General features: G+C 40.5%; 1 protein-coding gene and 1 long non-coding RNA gene across 7 annotated transcripts in view; both read right to left on the bottom strand.

Annotated features, from left to right (window-relative positions):
• Positions 1–571: 571 nt before the first annotated feature.
• LOC130181753 (uncharacterized) lies at positions 572–1,700 on the bottom strand. Its single transcript, XR_008829627.1, has 3 exons — positions 1,422–1,700; positions 1,274–1,332; positions 572–1,194 (listed from the first exon to the last, which is right to left on the bottom strand). It is a non-coding gene; the product is annotated as an uncharacterized LOC130181753 (long non-coding RNA).
• Positions 1,701–5,018: 3,318 nt separating this feature from the next.
• Positions 5,019–18,519, bottom strand: part of ccser2a (coiled-coil serine-rich protein 2a) — a 53,526-nt gene continuing 40,025 nt past the window's right edge. For 2 of the 6 annotated variants that reach the window (XM_056394907.1, XM_056394908.1), the window contains exon 10: positions 5,019–10,668. In XM_056394907.1, the coding sequence (XP_056250882.1) occupies positions 9,934–10,668 (735 nt within the window). In that variant the 3' untranslated portion in view covers positions 5,019–9,933. Of the gene's footprint in view, positions 10,669–13,736; positions 13,777–15,477; positions 15,563–18,246; positions 18,397–18,519 lie in introns of all 6 variants that reach the window. The other 4 variants (XM_056394909.1, XM_056394910.1, XM_056394911.1 and 1 more) reach the window with 4 other exon arrangements.

The raw sequence follows: 18,519 nt of genomic DNA, 5'->3' as shown, positions 1-18,519 counted from the left end.
TCAACACAACAACTGTAATTATGATATGAAGAACAGCAAAGTAATGAAATGAAATGAAGCCCATTGATTTAAAGTAGAAATGCCTTTTCTGAGGCTCAGCTGCATATGAAGTGTGTGGACAAAATGTGTGCATTTATGTGACCACTGATTGTAAGCATGACAAAAACCATGTTGAGTTTAAGTCATTGGGCTTTGTGCAATAAAACACTAATATTTACATCTCTAAAGCCAATGTACATAATAATTTTCCACCAGGATTGGAGTGAACCAACGGGAAATTCCCACAAAAACAGAACAACAACAACAACAACAACAACAACAACAGCAGCAGCAGCAGCAGCAGCAGCAGCAGCAGCAGCAGCAGCAGCATATTCCAGAAAGGGTTTAGTGAAAACTGAGCTTGTTAGCCCTGAGATGAGGGATTGTGTTTTCCGTTTCAGAAAGAAAGGTAACTCAAACTCTCAGTCAATGGTAACTGTGAAACTAACCTGCTAGCAGGTTTTCTTTAACAAACCATGAGTTCCTATCCATCTCCTCCCGCCTCCCTCCTGCTGAGTCTGAAGCAGCTGTTTGACATGGGGTGTCCTATTTTTCGTTTACTCGATCGATGTCGAAGCTGATTTAATTCATGGCTGTGTGTCAGGTGAGGATTTTGACAACCTCAGTAGATGTGCTATCATTCCCTGATGAATTTTCTGATGTCTTTCTACTGCATTAATGTGCAGGTACATTTGATTTGACAATCCCATCCACCCTGCACATGTCCAGGATGGAGGAGCAGGTCCAAGGCATCATTTGCCAGAATCCCTTCACAGATTAAACTACCACCACAGTCAAAAAGTACAAATCATTCACATTTCATTTCATCTTTTTTTAATTTTTTTTATTTCCTACAAATACAAATGCAACAGTTAGTAATAATATTTTATATTGTTCCAACAATTAACTGGCGTTCCCGCAATTCCATTTCAAGATGTGCCTTTCCAATCAGTCGCTCCAAGTACACCATTCATTATTTATTGTCATCACTTCAGTGTACAGTTCAAACTCTAAATTCTACACAAGAATGTAAAACAAATGAAGTGCGGAGAGAACTATCAGTAGTTACCATACGTAATTTTAAGTGTATTTCCCTGTAGGCCTCTCTGAATTCCTGTCTGTAGCAGCAGACGTATATTCATCATCATCGTTATCCTGTGAAGAAGAGGAGTTCTGTTTCAGTAGATTTTAAACCACTATATTTGGCAAAATCTCTAGAGCATTGAGTACTTACAGCTGCAAGGAGCTCTGTAGTGGTGCGAGGCTCAACAAGGCAGATAACACCATCAGTGACTGTTGGGAGAAATGAAAAACTCAAAAAAAAGGAAATTTTGTATGTATATAAAATTCCTTACAAAATACACACACACACACCCACCCACCTCTTATGCTGGCACTTGTATTCTGGGGGTGAATGGCTCAGATGAGCTCCCTCCAGGGATGCCTTCAGCCACTGGTCGCACAGTGATTTGGTTCAGAGCCAGCTCTTCTGCCTCTGGGTCTTTCCATGCCAACTCACTAAGAATTAAGAACTTTTCCAAGTCCCTGTCATGGATTTTCTTCAAAAAAATGAATCAAAACTTTTTTCTTTTAAATTCATGAGATCTTGTTTCTCACTGGATTGGGTTGAAATTTGTACTGAACATCCAAGAAACCCCTAGTATAATTTGCCACATGTATTAATGTAAACAGTTGTTGCTGAATGTTTTACAGTAATCAAATTCATAATAAAAAATAAATGATTTTTTAACCCAAACATAAAGTCTTTAATTTTCAAAAATGAATATCTATCACATCTAGAAGTTACTTGGTCCTGAATAAAAAATTGAGTGCCACATAAAACCTAAATAGGGCTGAAACCCCCACTTTAAGACATTTTGACTGTATATTTTCCCAAGAAGAATCATTTTAATTTCATTGAAACTTTTCTGTAAAAGGTACTTATATTCATTGCAGATATATAAAGATTTAAAAAAGATGTTATATTACTCCATTATCATTTAATAATTGCAAAAACAGGTAATTTGTTGTACTTTTCACTGGCTGTTGCTATTACATTCAGTGGTTTTACTTCAGAGGTAGATATTTGTACAATTTGGACTTTAAGAGTTTCTATCTCGGTGTGATACCTAACTCCATGGGGTGAAGGACAACCTTTTTTTCCCCCCCTTAGCTGGTTTCCATAGTGATTGGTAGTGTCAGAGCTCCATTCATGATGGCTTTGCAGTAGTCCTCACTAATGGCCCAACTCAGAGGTGAATGAACTAACTAGGATCAGCTGTTCTGGAACTGAAATCTCATCGTTTCTCATCTCAGGGTTCGTCAGCACAGAGTTCAGGGTTAGGCTCACAGTTTGTCAAAATTGCTTTCTGGAATAAGACCCAGAAATCCAATCAAGAGTTAAATATGCCTTAAAACCAATTCAGCCAATAACACTCATAATCCTCAAATCATGAGTAGGCATCCCACCACTAATTAAGTGAATTAACAACATGAAAGCAGAAAAATGCACATGCTAAAACAACCCTTAAGAAAAATTCAACCAGTACAGGAAATTAATGCGAGAGTCACATCAACACAAACATTGCATATGGGAATATCCGGCAGCAAAAACAGCAAAAATCAGGAGCCAGCAGAACAACAGCCAGCAGCCTCACGGCACACAACAAAGCCGAGACACAACGACCTGCAGGTTCGTACAAAAAGCAGAAACTTACCTTGATGAAGTGGAGAGGTGATTTCGTACTTGCTGTGGTCCCCAGCTGCAGACATAACCGGAAGGAAAACTCCGCTCCCAGCTTGCAGTGACTCTTGGAGGCCCGCAGCTGCCATGATTAAAGGCTAGCTAACAGAGTGCAGAGCAAACAGTTTCTCCACAAAGTCTTCTGGAACCACACGTCGGCGGGCGAGTTTGTTTAAGTCCATGTACATGCATAGTAGCAGCAAGAGTTTGCAATGCGAACAGCATACTTATCAGCAGTGTAGCAGTAGTAAAATAAAAATAAAAAAAACAGCGAGCGAAGTCTCCTGTGGTCGCCATTTTTTTTTAAGGTGCGTTTGATAAATTCCAGCCAGCTGAGTAGATGGCGTCATCAGTGCTCCCACCTGATTGGTTAATCAATTAATTGGTCTAACTCTTCCCTCCCACACCTGTTATATTGTTGTAAATCTTGAGAATATTTGGGTCTGAAAATTGTTTATTTTTAATGATTTAATTTATTTGCTTTTTATTTCTCTGTTCTTTATTGTTCTTCCTCTGTGTGTTGTAGAATAGAAATTATAGATTAGGGCAAATAATAATGATAATAACAATTATTGCAGATTAAAACTAAAAACTGTAAAAAATAAAATAAAAATAAATTAAAAAATATATATATATGTACAGTATATATATATATATATATATATTTATTTTTTATTTATTTTTTATTTTTTGAATAGCAAGTACAAACTTATTAGCAGACTACAACAAGTTGTCCAAACACTACTGTAAACAAGTGAGTGGAAGTTTATTCCATAAAGTGCAGTGGGTTGTAAGGCACAGAGGCTTAAACTGATGTGTACAGCCATCACTGTCAATGGATGCAGTGGATGCAGGCAGGTGGTATTGTCTGTGGGGCAGGTTGAGCTGGCAAGGGTGTTAAGTTCATGGGAAGGGCCTCAGGGTGTTGTCCTGGGTGTGCAAGTTGTTCAGGATCCACACAGCTTGAGGGAAGAACAGTTGCAGCCTGTTGCAGCCTGGCAGAGGAGGCCCTGAGGCTGCAGATACCTGCATTGCTGAATCACTGAGGTGCTTGGGTCAGTTGTTATTTAACCCGTAGAATTGAATTTTTTTAGTTTGTTTGTTTGTGTCCTTGCCTGTTTTCTTGGGGAATGCCTGAATCGAACCAGCGATCTGGTATGTCATATGTTTGATGTCTCAAATCTCTAGGCTACCCCCAAACTTCTTCAATTCTAGTGGAGGTTTAAAAAGGCTTTAAAGGGCTTCCAAAAGATACCAAATATGCCAGACTGAATTTGGAGAAAATGTGTATAAAATGATGCAAAAATCGCTTACAATATTCTTATTTCTTTTAATGGTGCAGACATAAAAAATAAAGTAGTCTTAGGTTTGACTATATGGCTCAGTATAAACATGATAAAGCTTCAGACGTGATAGACTGTTTGATAGTGTGGAAATAGATTATTCCTAGGGCAAAGTGAACCAACCTGCTGTTAGAAGTGCTCCTAGTAAAATGTGTATTTTGAGGAGCACCAGTTGTACAATTTTCTATAGAGGCATCTCCACATTCCTCAACATTATCCATAAAATGACTCTACTAAACCTGTGTTCTCTGAGTAGCAACCTGCAGCACTCTAAAATTGCAACGGTGAAAATCTTCAACACATATTTGACAGTTTATGATAAAAGAGCTCGGCTTCCTTTCAAGAGAAAACCTTTTGCACTCCATCTCCCACGTTTCCAAGTTAATGACAGTGTCACGCTACTTCGTGCGCTTGGCAGGCTGTTACCCACCCATCGGCTCTGAAGCACGTAACCTCATTAGTTAGTGGACTATGTGCAAGGTGTACAGAGGCTGTATAGTTTGTAATGAATAGAGATGAGTAATGCTACTCAGTTTCATTTATATGACAAGAAGGGAAATGCCTCTGCTTAAAGGCATTCCCTGTCAATGATAACACAAAAAAAGTAATTTCTGAATCTAAGTCTACCTACTTCTCCTTAAAAACGTCATCTCATATTTTTTTCAAAATTAAAGGTGTCCATATTCATGATGGACACCTATGAAGCCCTATATCTCATTAGACCCGGGCTCCTGGAAGTTGTCAGAGAAGCCGCTGATGGGACGAGGAATGTCTGAACCTCCTGATTTCTCCTGTAGCCCCTGTGTCTGTTTAGTAAAATCAAAGAACAACAAACATGATACTATAGAAAAAAAAGATAAGAATTTATTCTGAAATAACAAGACAAAATCATGTTTGTTTCACAATCATACTTTATTTGAACAGATTAACAACCAGTAGATAGTGAAAACCAGGAAAACAAACAGAGAATGAGGTTTCTCTTTCATACTGAGATCAGCAGCTTTACGTTTGTGGGTTTACATGTTGTTGAGCGTTTATGATCCAGATCCATGAAAAGCATTGACTGAGTTATACAGCACCTCTCAGTGTAGGACACGTTTTCACCTGTGGCCTCTCATCAATGGCAGAACAACATTCCTCTGCCCTGATGTTAAATATTTTGACTCTGCCCTACAGTTAAACACAGGTAAACACACCTGGAGGTTACTGGTCTAACATTCAAGCAGTTGTGATGGAAACAACATATTAAAGAAAGATAGTGAAAGGTGGCAGAGCTTCAACTGAAAATGATCCAAAAAGAAAAACCCTCGTCAGAGTTTTGGTTCAACCTTTATTGCTGTCGCACATCGCTTCCTACAAAAGTATGATCCGCTCTGCAAACAGAGACAAATTTGGAAAGAAGAAAGATTAAGAGAACCATAAGAAATATAAGTAGCTTCTAAATCCAGTATAATATTCATTCAGCCTTAACAACTAATGTCATTTAAAGTGCTTCAGATTAGAATTTTAAAATTAAAATTAAAAAAAGCTTTAATTGCTTTTTTTCATTTGCATAAAAGGTTACTAAAAATATAGTGTAGCGTTCCCTCAACTTTTTGCTTCAAACAATATTGCACAGTTTTCTGGAGACAGTGCTTAACAACTGAAAACAGCTCATACTGGAGATTAGGTAGTGATATACAGTGACCTTGCATAATATATGAAGAAAATCTGAAAAGCTTCACTACGGTTTGTGCTTTATCTGTGAACACTTTAAACCTCTAGGTGGAAATTCAGCTATGATGAAAATGACAACTGTAACGCTTGAGTGGTGGATCAATGGACTATGCTGTGTCTGTTGCTGCTTGGAGAACAAACATACCAAACCACAAGTCAAGTACAGTTAGAACAGTAGAGTTACTCCGGAAATAAACAAACAAAAAAATGCCTTTTCAAGCTTTGGATTTTACTTTTACTCTAACCACGATCAGGACAAGGTAGAGGTGGCGAAGAAACAACTCTCTATTTAGGGTTTTGCAAATGCACCAACAGATGTTTTTGGCCACGAGCTGTAAACACCAACACCTTATGAAGCTGATATTCACATATGTTAGAAAACAGTATCTTACAGTATTTACTCATTCAGCAGATATGTAGCAGAATTAGCATTCATTTGCAGTCAAGTTTGGGTGCACTTCCAATCATTTCTCTGTTTGGCTCTCCACTAACTACTGAGGGAAATATCTGGCTCTTTAGCTGCTAAATGCTCCACTGTGTTCACCAGCTAGCCACTGACTTTATTTGTCTCTCTGCAGTATGGTGCTGGGCAGGTAGTGCACAGTGGGTTTACCAGAGCTTTTTTTGCTGAGACGCTTAAATGTTCCACAGAGCTGAGGCAAACTAAGAAGTTAGGTGATAATCATCTCTGGGTTTGTCATTACAAGCAACTCCTTTTACATACACATAGTCATTCCATCCTTTGTTAATATAAAAATATTGCATATAGCAGCTTTAAAGTAAAATTAAAAGCTTGAAAAAGTAAATATGCCTTTTTTTTCTTTGCAGTAACCCTGCTTTATGTTCTAAATATCAGTGGAAGTCAAGTAACGTGTCTTAGTTGATGTGCATCATCATTGTATTGCAAGAAAACATCTTCATAGATAGACAATGTGCCAAGATGCAGTTCTGTGCCATTCAGAGTAGTAATGTAGGACAACATGGACCCTTTGGTAACATTTTTCCTGTTGTGTAATGCAGCTTAATTACTCTTCTCACAAGTCTTCTCACAAAACAAAGTGGATCAAGAGCCTGTAGTAGAAGTGATCCAAGTTGGTGCAGAGAGTTTTCAGCCCAGTTGTGATTTTGTTAAAGCATAGCTAGCCACACTGATTGGCTTGACTGCTAAACTGAGCAGGGACATTGATTTAGAGATATGGTGGCACTGCCCTGCTTTCCCTGGCATGGGTTTGCCTTTGGCCTGTGGGCAGACACATCTCTCTCTCTCTCTCTCTCTCTCTCTCTCTCTCTCTCACTCTCACACTCACACACACTCTTCCAAGAATGAAACACTGGCAGCCAGAGGTGGCTGGAGATGCTCATTTACACACACACACGCACAGACACATACACATACACACACAAACAAACAGACATAAACAGGGGAACACACAACAGGCAACATTGATTTCCTGTTTGGCATTACTAAGCAGTGAGTGACACAGCTGTGGGGACCAGGCTATTCTCTGGACAACAGTGCACACAAACAAAGTATGCTATGGCCTCCGTCTCCCTCTCTCATTCACACCTTCATGATATTTTACAGACAAACATTCAGCTTATCTTGATCATCGCGCTTTCACTACTTCATCACTACATCTCTTAATCTTGTCTCTTTCCTGCTGCTCCATCTTATTGTCTCTAGCTGAGCATCTTTCCCATCCTCTGTATGTATCTTTCGGTCCCAGTTTCCGTTTTCATTAAAAGAAATGAGTTTTTCTTGGCTTCACGGAGCGCTGTTGACTGCTTGGATGCTTCAGCACAATGTTGAGCCATCCAACAGGTAAACATGTTTTATCAGCCACATGGATCCACACTCAGAAACGCACGCACGCGAGCCTCTACCTATTTCCAGGGTAATCTGAATCAGCCATTTTTATTTAGCTACAGCGGACAGATGGATCAGTGTGTACTTGGAGAGCTCATTTTGTGAGAGCTACCAAAACAACACTAACACACTTTTATGCACTTTGGTTTAAAATTCAACGTGTGTGTGCATGTTGCCGCACTCGTGCGGCCACTGGGAAACCTGACGTGATGTGTGAGCTCTGTCTGAGTTTGTGTCTCTTTGAGTTTTGTCAGAGTTCCTGTACATGTGCGTCTATGTGTATGCATGTGATGTGAGTGTGTGTGCGTGCGTGTGTGTGTGTGTCTCTCTCTCTCTCTCTCTCTCTGTCTCACTCTGTCTATATAGGGTGCATTATTGGACGCAGTAGACCGGACAGTGCCAGAGGCGTACACCACGCGGTCACGCGGCGTGACAGAGAAGAGAGCAAAGTTGCTGTCAGAAGGCCTTTTTAACACACTGCTGCTCTCCGTTAGGGGACATTTCGGGAACATTTGACTGCAAAAGGGTTCCGCAAAGGAGAGATAAACACAATTCTCAAAAACTCCCAGAGAAACACCTCTAAAGCCCCGAAGGCTCCCTACCTGAAAATACCGCGCTAATACCTTTGATGTTTCCAAAGAGATGTGCAAGAGAGCGAGAGGAGGAGAGAGACAGGGGGGGAGGACGGACGGCAACAGCTCAAACACACACTCACACATACACATTCAGCAGGCAGCAGCTTCCCACGTCTAATGAATCCCTGTTAGCCGATATATCCATGTGTGGGTTATTGAGGGAGATAGTTCAAGGAGGTCAGCGCGCATTGCAAAAACGTCCCTCTTAACAAGTTATTTAATTTGCTCCAAAATTCTCTTTTCTTAAATCAAGTGTCACCTTTCCCTCCTGAATTTGACTTGTTTAATATTCTTGCATTAAATTGTGATGTCTTAAAATGAGGCAACCAACATGGAGAGTTCTCAGCACTTCTGAAACACAATTATTTTCACTGGAAACAAGTGACATTTCCTCACTTTTTTTTTTTTGTGTGTTGTGATTGTCTTTTAAAGGACTATGATATCCAGTAAGGTATTAATTTAGCTTTGTTGCATGCTGTCTGCTCTCTCGTCAGACTTCCTGTTACTCTTCACTATTTTCTATCTAAAAATGCACAAAGTAACCTCCGAAAGAACAGACACTTCAGAGTGTTGGAGTACTTTGTGTGTGTTTGTGCATGGCTGTAAGCGAGCCCACATTGTGCCTCAGCTCACATAAGTGTGTGAGTGCTTTATTACACTGCTCTTTTCCACATTATGTGAGCGAATTCCTCACTTGCATACTACTGTTTTTTCCTAATCATACCTGTGCCACCAGCATGATATTTCCATCTGGGCTGCATTTACACAGAACATTTGCGACCCCTTCGGCTAATATGTGAAGGGTTCAAAGTTTCACTCAGATTGTAAGTCTAGCAAACTGACCTAGAAACATGTATAAATCTACAGCGTGGAGCTGCTTTGCTCTTTGTCCCTCACCTCTCTGTATCTCCCTCTCTTTCTCACAAACACTCATTTATACAAACACATATTTTCATTATGGAAGTGACAGCTCCAGAGAGCTTTGACGAATTTGCTTTTCAGCCTCTTGCCCCTATTTCACTTCTACTGTTATTTTATTCTTTTTTTTCTTTATTTCTCACTGTTTGTTTCTGCCTCCATCCCCCCCTGGGCTTTCTATTACACAGCAAAAGTCACATTTATGTCACCTCAGTGTTTAAAACCAAACGCACCTGTGTGTCAGGAGGGCACAGATGTGTAAGGACGAGTGAACTTAGACTTTAAATGTGGTAATAGCCAGCGGGTTTTACAAAACAAAACAAAAGGCTGACTTCTCTGAATGGAAATACTCTTTTTTTCTTGCATCAGCAGCATTCACGAGCATGTGCAAAGCTAGTTAAGTCGACATGTTTTTCTCACTGTGGATTGTTGTGAAGATCATGATCCTGCTTCATATTATATTCCAATCAGTCAGTCGGGCAGTTAGAAATGATACTGTACAGCAGTCACTGACACAGGTAGTCCCTAAATGGTCCATATGGGTTAATGTACTCTGTGTATGTTCTTTCAACCAAACTGTTACTATGGCTGGGGGGTTGGGCAGGGGCGGGTAATAAATATCAATGTCAGAGTGATTCCAGTTTTAGGTTTTGATGGGTGGAGTTAAGTTCCTTAGGGAATCTTTGGCTTGGGGAGACATGATCGACCATAAGGGATAAGGATCTTGGCTGACCCGGGGTCTTTGAGCGTCCCCTGGTCAGGCTCCACCAGGCTGGACTTGGCGCACTGTGTATCCCTGCAAGGGTGTGATGCTCTGAATGGCTGAAGCAGTGAAGTGCGACGTAGACTCGGAGCCTGCACCTGGGGTCCAGCGTTAAAGCAGGGAAGGCCTCTAGACGGAGGGGGCAGCTGCTTGGTCCGGTTAGTCAGAGGCCCTAAGGAGGACCCCAGCTTCAGAGAGGCAAAGCCACCAGTGCCCCCTGGCTTGAGTGCAGGGAGAGAGATACGCTTTTGAAGGCGAGGAGGCTGCAGCATGCGAGGGCAAGACGAACCAGCAGATCTAGGGGTGAAAGAGTTCTGCGGCATCACGGCAGGGGCTTTCCACTCATGCTGTGTTGCAGACTGAGCTGCCGACGCTGGGCTGTCTCTAGCTTTAACCCCCTGTGGAGCCCCAGAGCCCAGGCAGTGCAGGTGGGTGCTGAAGAGATGACTCAGCTTGTCGGGGTCTGCTGGGCTGGACACATCTGCCATAAGGCCTTCAAGAGGACGGTCAGCATCTATATGGGTTCCTTCATCTGATCTTCTCCTTGTCAGGTCACTGTGGCCCTCGGTGGGGGGAGTTTTTACTATTTTTCCCTGGTGGAGGTGCTCGTTGAGGCAGGGGTTGAAAGGCTGTAGTATTTGAGGCTGCAGAAAAAAAGAAAGATATTTCAATAATATACAAAAACTGGTATAAAAGAGTCACGGAGCAGTCAGTGCATAATGAGGTAATACTCAGTTGTTTTATCATGTCCCAGAAATGGCTGGTTTTAAAAAATGTCCCATTTTTTGGTATCTTTGATCCCCATGGAATCCAGGCTTTTGAATATTTTGAAACTGCAAAGGAACTACTGAATCAAAAAGCAAACTGAAAATTTTGACTTGTTTATTTACACTTTAATATCACGGCCTATTTCCACAGCCAGTTGCTGAACTGTTCCTGGAGTGGGAGAGGCAAAGTCAGAGAGGAAGCCCTGATTCAGCACTTAAAAACAAGCAGAGGAGAATAACCTTGACATGCAGAGTGCCTGGAATCCACTGAAGTCTTTGAGTCATTTTGTGATCGGCTTCAAAACAATCACACTGGGCTAAGATGCCTGCTGTCTCTGCAAGAACGTGCTGAGCCGTTAACCACATGAAATTTAGACCAACCATGGTGTTGTCCTGCACTAGGGGACATTCAGGGTACTGTATGCACGTATTTTCATTAGCACCCGTACAATCTAATGTAATCCTTTTAACAGCCTTGCAACAATTACTGTCTTAGTGAAACTTATTATGTTCCATATTTGTTGTGAGAGCGACCTCTGTGACACAGACTCAACAAAAACTCATTAGACTTAGCATTTGTTTCAACACTCCTGTATTAAATTGGTTTAGACTGTACGACATCATTTTCATTTTACAAGAGGAACCACTATATTCCCAGAGGATGTATTGTACCATAAGATAACTTTAACCTTTTTACAACAACCATTCTCGACCACATTTCCAGATAAGCAGCCATGAGCACTTATTGGTCAATCAAACCACCAGTAAGAACAGAGTTGCTCAGATCAGGAAAGAAGCTAATATTGAACTTCATATGAATATCTTATAATATCATATGAGTCAATTTTCTTAATGTGTATTGACCTCAACATCTCTAAAAATATCTTTTATCTCCTGTTAGCCTACATTGTTTGAGACTTGTTCTGAGGCAAACTGATGGCAACACTGTCAGTTTTTAACATCAGAATTTAGAGGACTGGCTTTCTCTATTCATGTTCTGTGAGCGGAACCCTTAAGAATCTAAGTCCACCTGGGATCATCTAAAGCTGCTAAAAAGCATGAACTTCATTTCATCAGAAACATAGACTCTCAGAGGATGTGAATACACAGTATAGCTGTGCAGGTCAGGCAGCTCTGCCTGCTTCTACCATCGGTCATTTGTATTGCGAGTGGGAGTAGATGTCCGAGGCCACAGCTCCATCTCCTGGTCCCCTGCCACAATGCGTCCATTATCCTCTTATAAAACCCTTGTCCATCTCTCAGGCTCAGTTTCTTGTTACATGTTTTTCAAGATAGTAAATAATGATTTTAGATTTCAAAGTTTATCATTTGAAAACTCCTAAATAAAGAATGTTTTTGTTGCTTCTTACAATAGCTCTGATTAGTCTGCCAATCCAAGCATGAGCATGTTATTAAGTCTTTTATTTAGCTGTGTCATATGTCTCACTCTATCACTATCATGATTCAGTCTGAGAGAGAGAACTCCCCTCTGAATCCAGCTGCTTGAAACAAAATACAAAAATTACAGTTTATGTCACCAAAGTTAATCATCAAAATGAATCATAAAAAAGCTGAATGGCATTATTAATATGATCTTATTTCCTGTTTTGTTCCCTTCTCATTCACAACACAACAGAACACACTGAGGACTTGTATATTTTTCAGTGCAATTCATGGTAAATATATAGACTGAAACATCCATAGTCATAAAAAAAATCGAACATATGTGACACTAATTGCGAGGCTTGCAATGAGTGCATAAATGTATAGCTGGCGCAGTTGGAAGAAGCCAGTGACAGCGACGTGTAGCACATATATATTTATATATATAAAAATATTTACATCTACAGCTGTCTGCTACAGACACTAATAATTACCAGCAACCACTTTGAGCTCTTCACTGCACTGCCAAGACGTAAACATCTCAGCTCTGTAATGACGGCTATCATTGTAACAGAAAATCACCAGTCTAACAAAGAAACGTGCCAATTTGAGGCACCTTGGAGATGTCAGGGTCCACCATAGCCATCCTCAGCTGCAGCCTCTCTCACCATGAAAAATGGTATGCGATTAGAAAAGCAACATGCAGGAATATAAATAAGATGCTAATAACATGTAAATAATCCCCTTAATTCCTAGGGGAAGACATTGGGAGTTCAGCACATAAGCAGATGAGAGCGGCAATATGGTGGCACTTCATTTCAAAGCCATATTAGACTTCATACTATCATTTAATATAGGTGGTTGTGAGAATGGCAATTTGGATTGTGTTTGAAATCAAGCGGTGGAAAGAGTGTGACAGCAGAGGATGTGAGATTACTTGTCTTTGCTTGCTGTGCTTAACTGCCTTTGATATTGAAGTTAAAATGAAGGCGATCACACAGGACAGCAGTAATATGGATTCATATGCAATATCACAAGGTTATTCTTAAACGTTACTCCTTTCAATACACTTCATCCAAGTCTTTCAAGGTGAGGACTGTGAATTATAAAGCATCCGTTCAATCAATAAAATATTGTAAACCATATCCACACAGAGAGATTTACCAATGCATGCATAACACTTGCAATATATGTAATTGGTTTTGGATGGGACAAATGAAAAAGACACCAATGTAAAACAGAGAATAACCTGAGCACCATAACAACATTAAACTATTTTCAAAATCCAACAAAGAATGGCAGGTAAATTAAATATGAAAAAGAAAGATCACAACTAAAACAGTATCTTTGTGAAACTCTCATTCTTTAAGAAGAGCAGAGCGAAGATCCACGAAGGAATACACAAATTAAAAACTGAAAACCCAACGCAGAGCATGCAAACACAGATGTAAAAGGGCATGCTTCTCTCTTCCCACGTGACACCAAACCACAGCTCAGCGTGCAAGAGCTGGGGTCAGTGAGGGCAGCATGTTGACTTCATGTTAAAGAAAGGATTACTGTACCACGCTGTGTCAGTGAAGTACTGCACTAGGTGCTCCACTCCTTGCCATAGGCATTACATGTGGGGAGGCAAATGTAGAAGAAGAACATGGGAGATTCATTTTCAGGTTTTGTTTGAGCGACTGTGCACAGAGATGAGATGAAGAGAGAAACGGGTTAAAAGACAGGGATGGAAGGTGGAGAAAGATGAGAGAGAGAGAGAGAGAGAGAGAGAGAGAGAGAGAGAGAGAGAGAGAGAGAGAGAGAGAGAATAGGCGGTGGGTACAGACATGTAAGACATGGGGTTAAGAAATTTAAAAATCCAAAATTAATACGCAGTCCATGCTTGCAAGAAAAATGTCACACATTAGTTCAACAAACAAACCAATTCAATACAAAATATAATTATCGCTGCCTCCATTCATGGGACGCGTGTGAAGAGTCCAATTTCTTCTAAAATTCGAGAATGGGCAATTTCTAATTTTGAAGACCTTTATTGCCGGCAAGAGCTCTTTGCTAGTTTGTTTACAGCCGGAGCTCCCTATGGGGGGTCAGACCATTAGTGGTTTATCCAGTGAAACAAAACTACACTTGTTTTCCAACCCTCCATTGCTTCTCATCTTATATCTAAATATGACTGCATACCAACTATATTCTAGCATGCTAGTGTCATTACCTCTTTCCTCCTACTCTTTTCCTCCCACTGTACAGATCTTCTTTTGATACTTTTGTGTTTGGCTTAATTAGACCAAGCTATACTGGTAGGAGAAAATGCACGCTGACTGAATGCTGGGTCGTACTCACATACAGTATCTGTCAAAACAGTCTATAAACATGCACTTGATATTGAAATAACCTGAGATACAAAAAAAATAACACCTGTGCCACTTTTCACCTTCCTTCTTGATGCAAAGCGAATCCCCACCGGGATAGCTCAAAAGAGCACAGCGTGGGTTTGCTTCTTTATTTTTGATCTTCACTCTCTCACATGTGCATTTTCTGAAGTCTCTTTACTGTTTGTCATGCTCTTTATCTAGCTCCTCTACTTGCCACTTCATCAGCGCTACATCATACAAAAGCTTTGTTGTGGGATTCACTGAGATAGGTGAGGTTGTTCTCACTGAACTGTCATTGTTTCTGCAATCCCATCTTCTTCTCAATGACATCAAACTGTTTTAGTTGATTGAGAAATGTTGCAAAATGAATTTTTAAAGCCAAAGCAAAGATTATGTTATGGTCATGTGTACTATTTGTTCAAGAACAGAAGATACATCCTCTGATAGGAGGACAATAATATTCCTTATTTCCATTATATATTTCCACTATTACCACTGTAGGATATATGATTTTTAAATTAACGTCTGAGGGAAGTTTGAGGAAGTCACCAAACTTAGCTGCTTCTGTCTGAACACAGCTAATAAAGGGGAACTGAAATTTTTATGGGGAGCGCAGGAAAAATACACCAGATAATTAATTGTTAATGGACAAGAAGTCAGACTGCTTTTAGTAAAACAAACAAGAAAAACTACTTTGCATGTTATTAATCTTGTTCCAAATTAATCTGAAAGTAAACATACAGCACAAACGGTCCTGTAATTGTGCAGTGAAAAAACACTGCTGCGAACTGGAACAAAGAGATCTCAGTGGTTTAGAGGGGTTTAATTGGAGATACAGTCAAACTTTTTCAGGCTATTTACAGACCCCCTGGATATGTTGTGTTATGAAAAGATGGAGATGAGGCAGCAAAGGATGTTAGTGACTCACTCTGTCTGCGCTGGGGCATGCTGGTACGGGTCAAGCCCTGGTGCTGTGCCTGCCACGGGGACAGCAGCGGGGTGGGCAGCACACCCTATGCAGAGAAAAACACAAAGGACAAAAGGCATGACGTACCAGAACACACACGCACACACACACACAAGCAAGCTCACATGGTAAAAACACGCTCACAAGCATGAACACAGTGTTAATGAGTATGGATATGCCAATTAACGCAGCACGCGAAAGCGTACACAGGGAAACATGCACACGCACACTGATGCACAGAGACTGTTACACCATGTCAGTGTTAAATGTGTCATTCCTTAAGGTCTGTTGCAAAAATCTGGATACGGACTTCAAACTACAAATGTACTGAGAGAGGTTAAAATAGCATGGTACCTAGAAATGTTCAACACAAACACACACGCCCACAAAAAAGACACTTATAAGTTCTCCACCAGTAACTGTATGAGACTGTTAATAGGGAATTGTTCAGTATCCAAATATGAACATGAAGCAAAACACTGCTTTCCACACCTTCTGCCATTATAATGAGTATATTTGCTAATTTAGAGTTTCTAAAACCCAGGAGATTATTTTCTCACTTTGTTTGGCACAATATTAAAGTATACTCATTATCCTATAAAACATCTGCTACCTGGAGACTTCCAATCGCCTTTATGTTGTTTCTCCCTAGGCCACTGTGGAAACCGTTTTTCCCTCTACTGTGTAATTGTTATACTTTTTTTTACATAAATCAAATCCATTAGCACCTTCCCGAGTGGCTGGCCTACACTCTATTGTAGAGCACTCCATCATAGGCATGGCCAAAAACAAATTGATACCAGAAAGTTAAAATACCAAAATACTACCATACAACTTTTCCACCCATCACTGTGAAAGCTGACAGGATTTTATATGCTGGGGGGGGGGGGGGTTCACCATTACTGGTTGCGAATTTGATGTACATCTAATATGCGGTCTGAGGTCTTAGGTTACACAGTAAGACAAGGATTATAAATCTGTGGTTACAGTATAATTAATTACAGAAAGTGTAAAATCCGTTGTAGGGTAATTTCAGCGTTTAGCTGAAGCACAATCTGACTGATGCCTCTGTTTGTGTGACTCATTGTGACTACTAACAAAACAGTGCATTTCTGTGTGAACACTTTATCCAGCATCTGTGATTGTGCACACAAACATCTATCTTCAGGTTAAGCAATTCAAAGATCCCTGGCCCTGATTGGGAGAGTCAAAGTGAAGGAGCAACAGGGCCATCAAGTGAAGCAGACAGACAGACTAAAACCTTATGAAATGCTACTTCTTTCTTCAGACGCGGTGAGGGCCGCCTCTCAAATTCAACTCTAATAGAGAAAAGAAAGGCACTGAATCTGTCAGGGGGAAGAAGAAAACAGAGAGACATAAAAGACAAAAAGGGGAAGGTATCAACTTCCCAGCAGGTCCAGCCCAGGCTGTTTTAGAGCCCTCCTAGTGCGAATGCTTGAGGAGAGAGGAATGAGTTCCACTGATCTACTCTCGTCCATGTCCTTCCTTGAACACCAACAACTGTTTCAGCAGGAGGTCTCAGCAGAAGCCTCCCGTTGAGGCTTCATTTGCAGAGAGGAAAACCTTCGGCAATGAGAACAAGTGGGCGTGTTGGAGGGCTCTTGAATTATCCTGACAGTGTCTGGCAGCTTTATTAGACCTCCGCAGCAGCTTAGCCTGTCAATTTTTTACAGTTCTTCCATTGCTGTAAAGGCTCTCCAATGAAGGGCTAACAGAGCTTCACAAGGGCAGGGAGACAGAAATTGGGAACATATAAAAGTTTTTTCATATTCCATCAATTTAATCAAAACTTCTTTTATTATTCGCCCACCAGCACAGAGACCTTGGGTTCAATACCTGGTAGTGGTACTTCCTGCTTGGTTCTCTCAACAAACAAAACTGTTCAGGAGTGAAAAGCAAATGAGTGTTCTCTTCTCTGTTGCTGCACTCACAACTCTTTCTGATTGGTCAGGCCTGTACAGCAAGGATACCTTACACCAGTTAGAGTTTGCAGTGAGAATAAATAAGATATATATGTATATATGTTCAACTTCTTAACAAGCGGCATCCAGTTAAATCTATGATCAAACTTCACATTTATGTAAAAGCACAAAGCCACAAGATTTTATTAGTGTAAAGCAATTTAAGAACCCAATGTGACTGTGACAGTAGTTGTCTTTGTATTTATAATAAAAGAGCATTCGGGACAGGACTGTGATTTTTTTTTTTTTTTTTTTTTTTTTTTTTAAAAGAGAGATAATAACCCTACATTAGCATGTTTGTGCCAGTTTACAGTACTTTTTGAGTACCTTTTTGACTGTATTACTCCATAGAGTTGCAATTCAGAAGAGACCAGGATCATGTGTGTTACCAAAAGCGTTATTTATTTATTTAATTATTTTGGTTTGTATTTTTTAGGGCTTAAAGACTTGCATGTGGCAAAAGAGCTTGGTGGTAGTGAAACTCAACATCAAATGACAACAGTATTTAGAAGAAAGCATGATGCTGTGTCCCTGAAACGGCCTCTCTCTGCTTCAATCCCCTAATCTGCTACACAGAGCTGCTTTAGGTTGCCTGCAGCTAATACCTCAGGTCAGGCCACATTGTCTTACTTCACTGTGTTTGGCAAATTAAATCCTCACCTGTCCAAGATGACTCAGCTGTGTGAGTGTGTGTTAATGAGTGTGTGCGTTTGTAAGTAGGTGTGTGTGTGCATTTGTGATTACGTGCCTGTGATGCAAGGGGGCAGACAGCAGGGGATGTGGGTGGAGAGGCAATGTCAGGATCTGAGAGGATCTGTTCAATCCTCCTGCCTCTCTCTCCCCTATCCTCCCCCCTCTCTCTCTTCTTCTCTCTCTCTCTCTGTGAGAGCAAATTGATCTAATCACAAGTGAGGTAAAAAGCAGAGAGGTAATGTCAAAGAAAGACAAAAATACAGGGAAACAAAAGCATCGCTGAAGCAAGCAAGAATGAAAAAAGTGACAGAGCAGGGGTGATAAAAAA

Source organism: Seriola aureovittata, chromosome 14, assembly GCF_021018895.1.
Source record: "Seriola aureovittata isolate HTS-2021-v1 ecotype China chromosome 14, ASM2101889v1, whole genome shotgun sequence".
Lineage (NCBI taxonomy): Eukaryota > Metazoa > Chordata > Actinopteri > Carangiformes > Carangidae > Seriola > Seriola aureovittata.
This window is presented reverse-complemented; position numbering and strand designations above follow the sequence as displayed.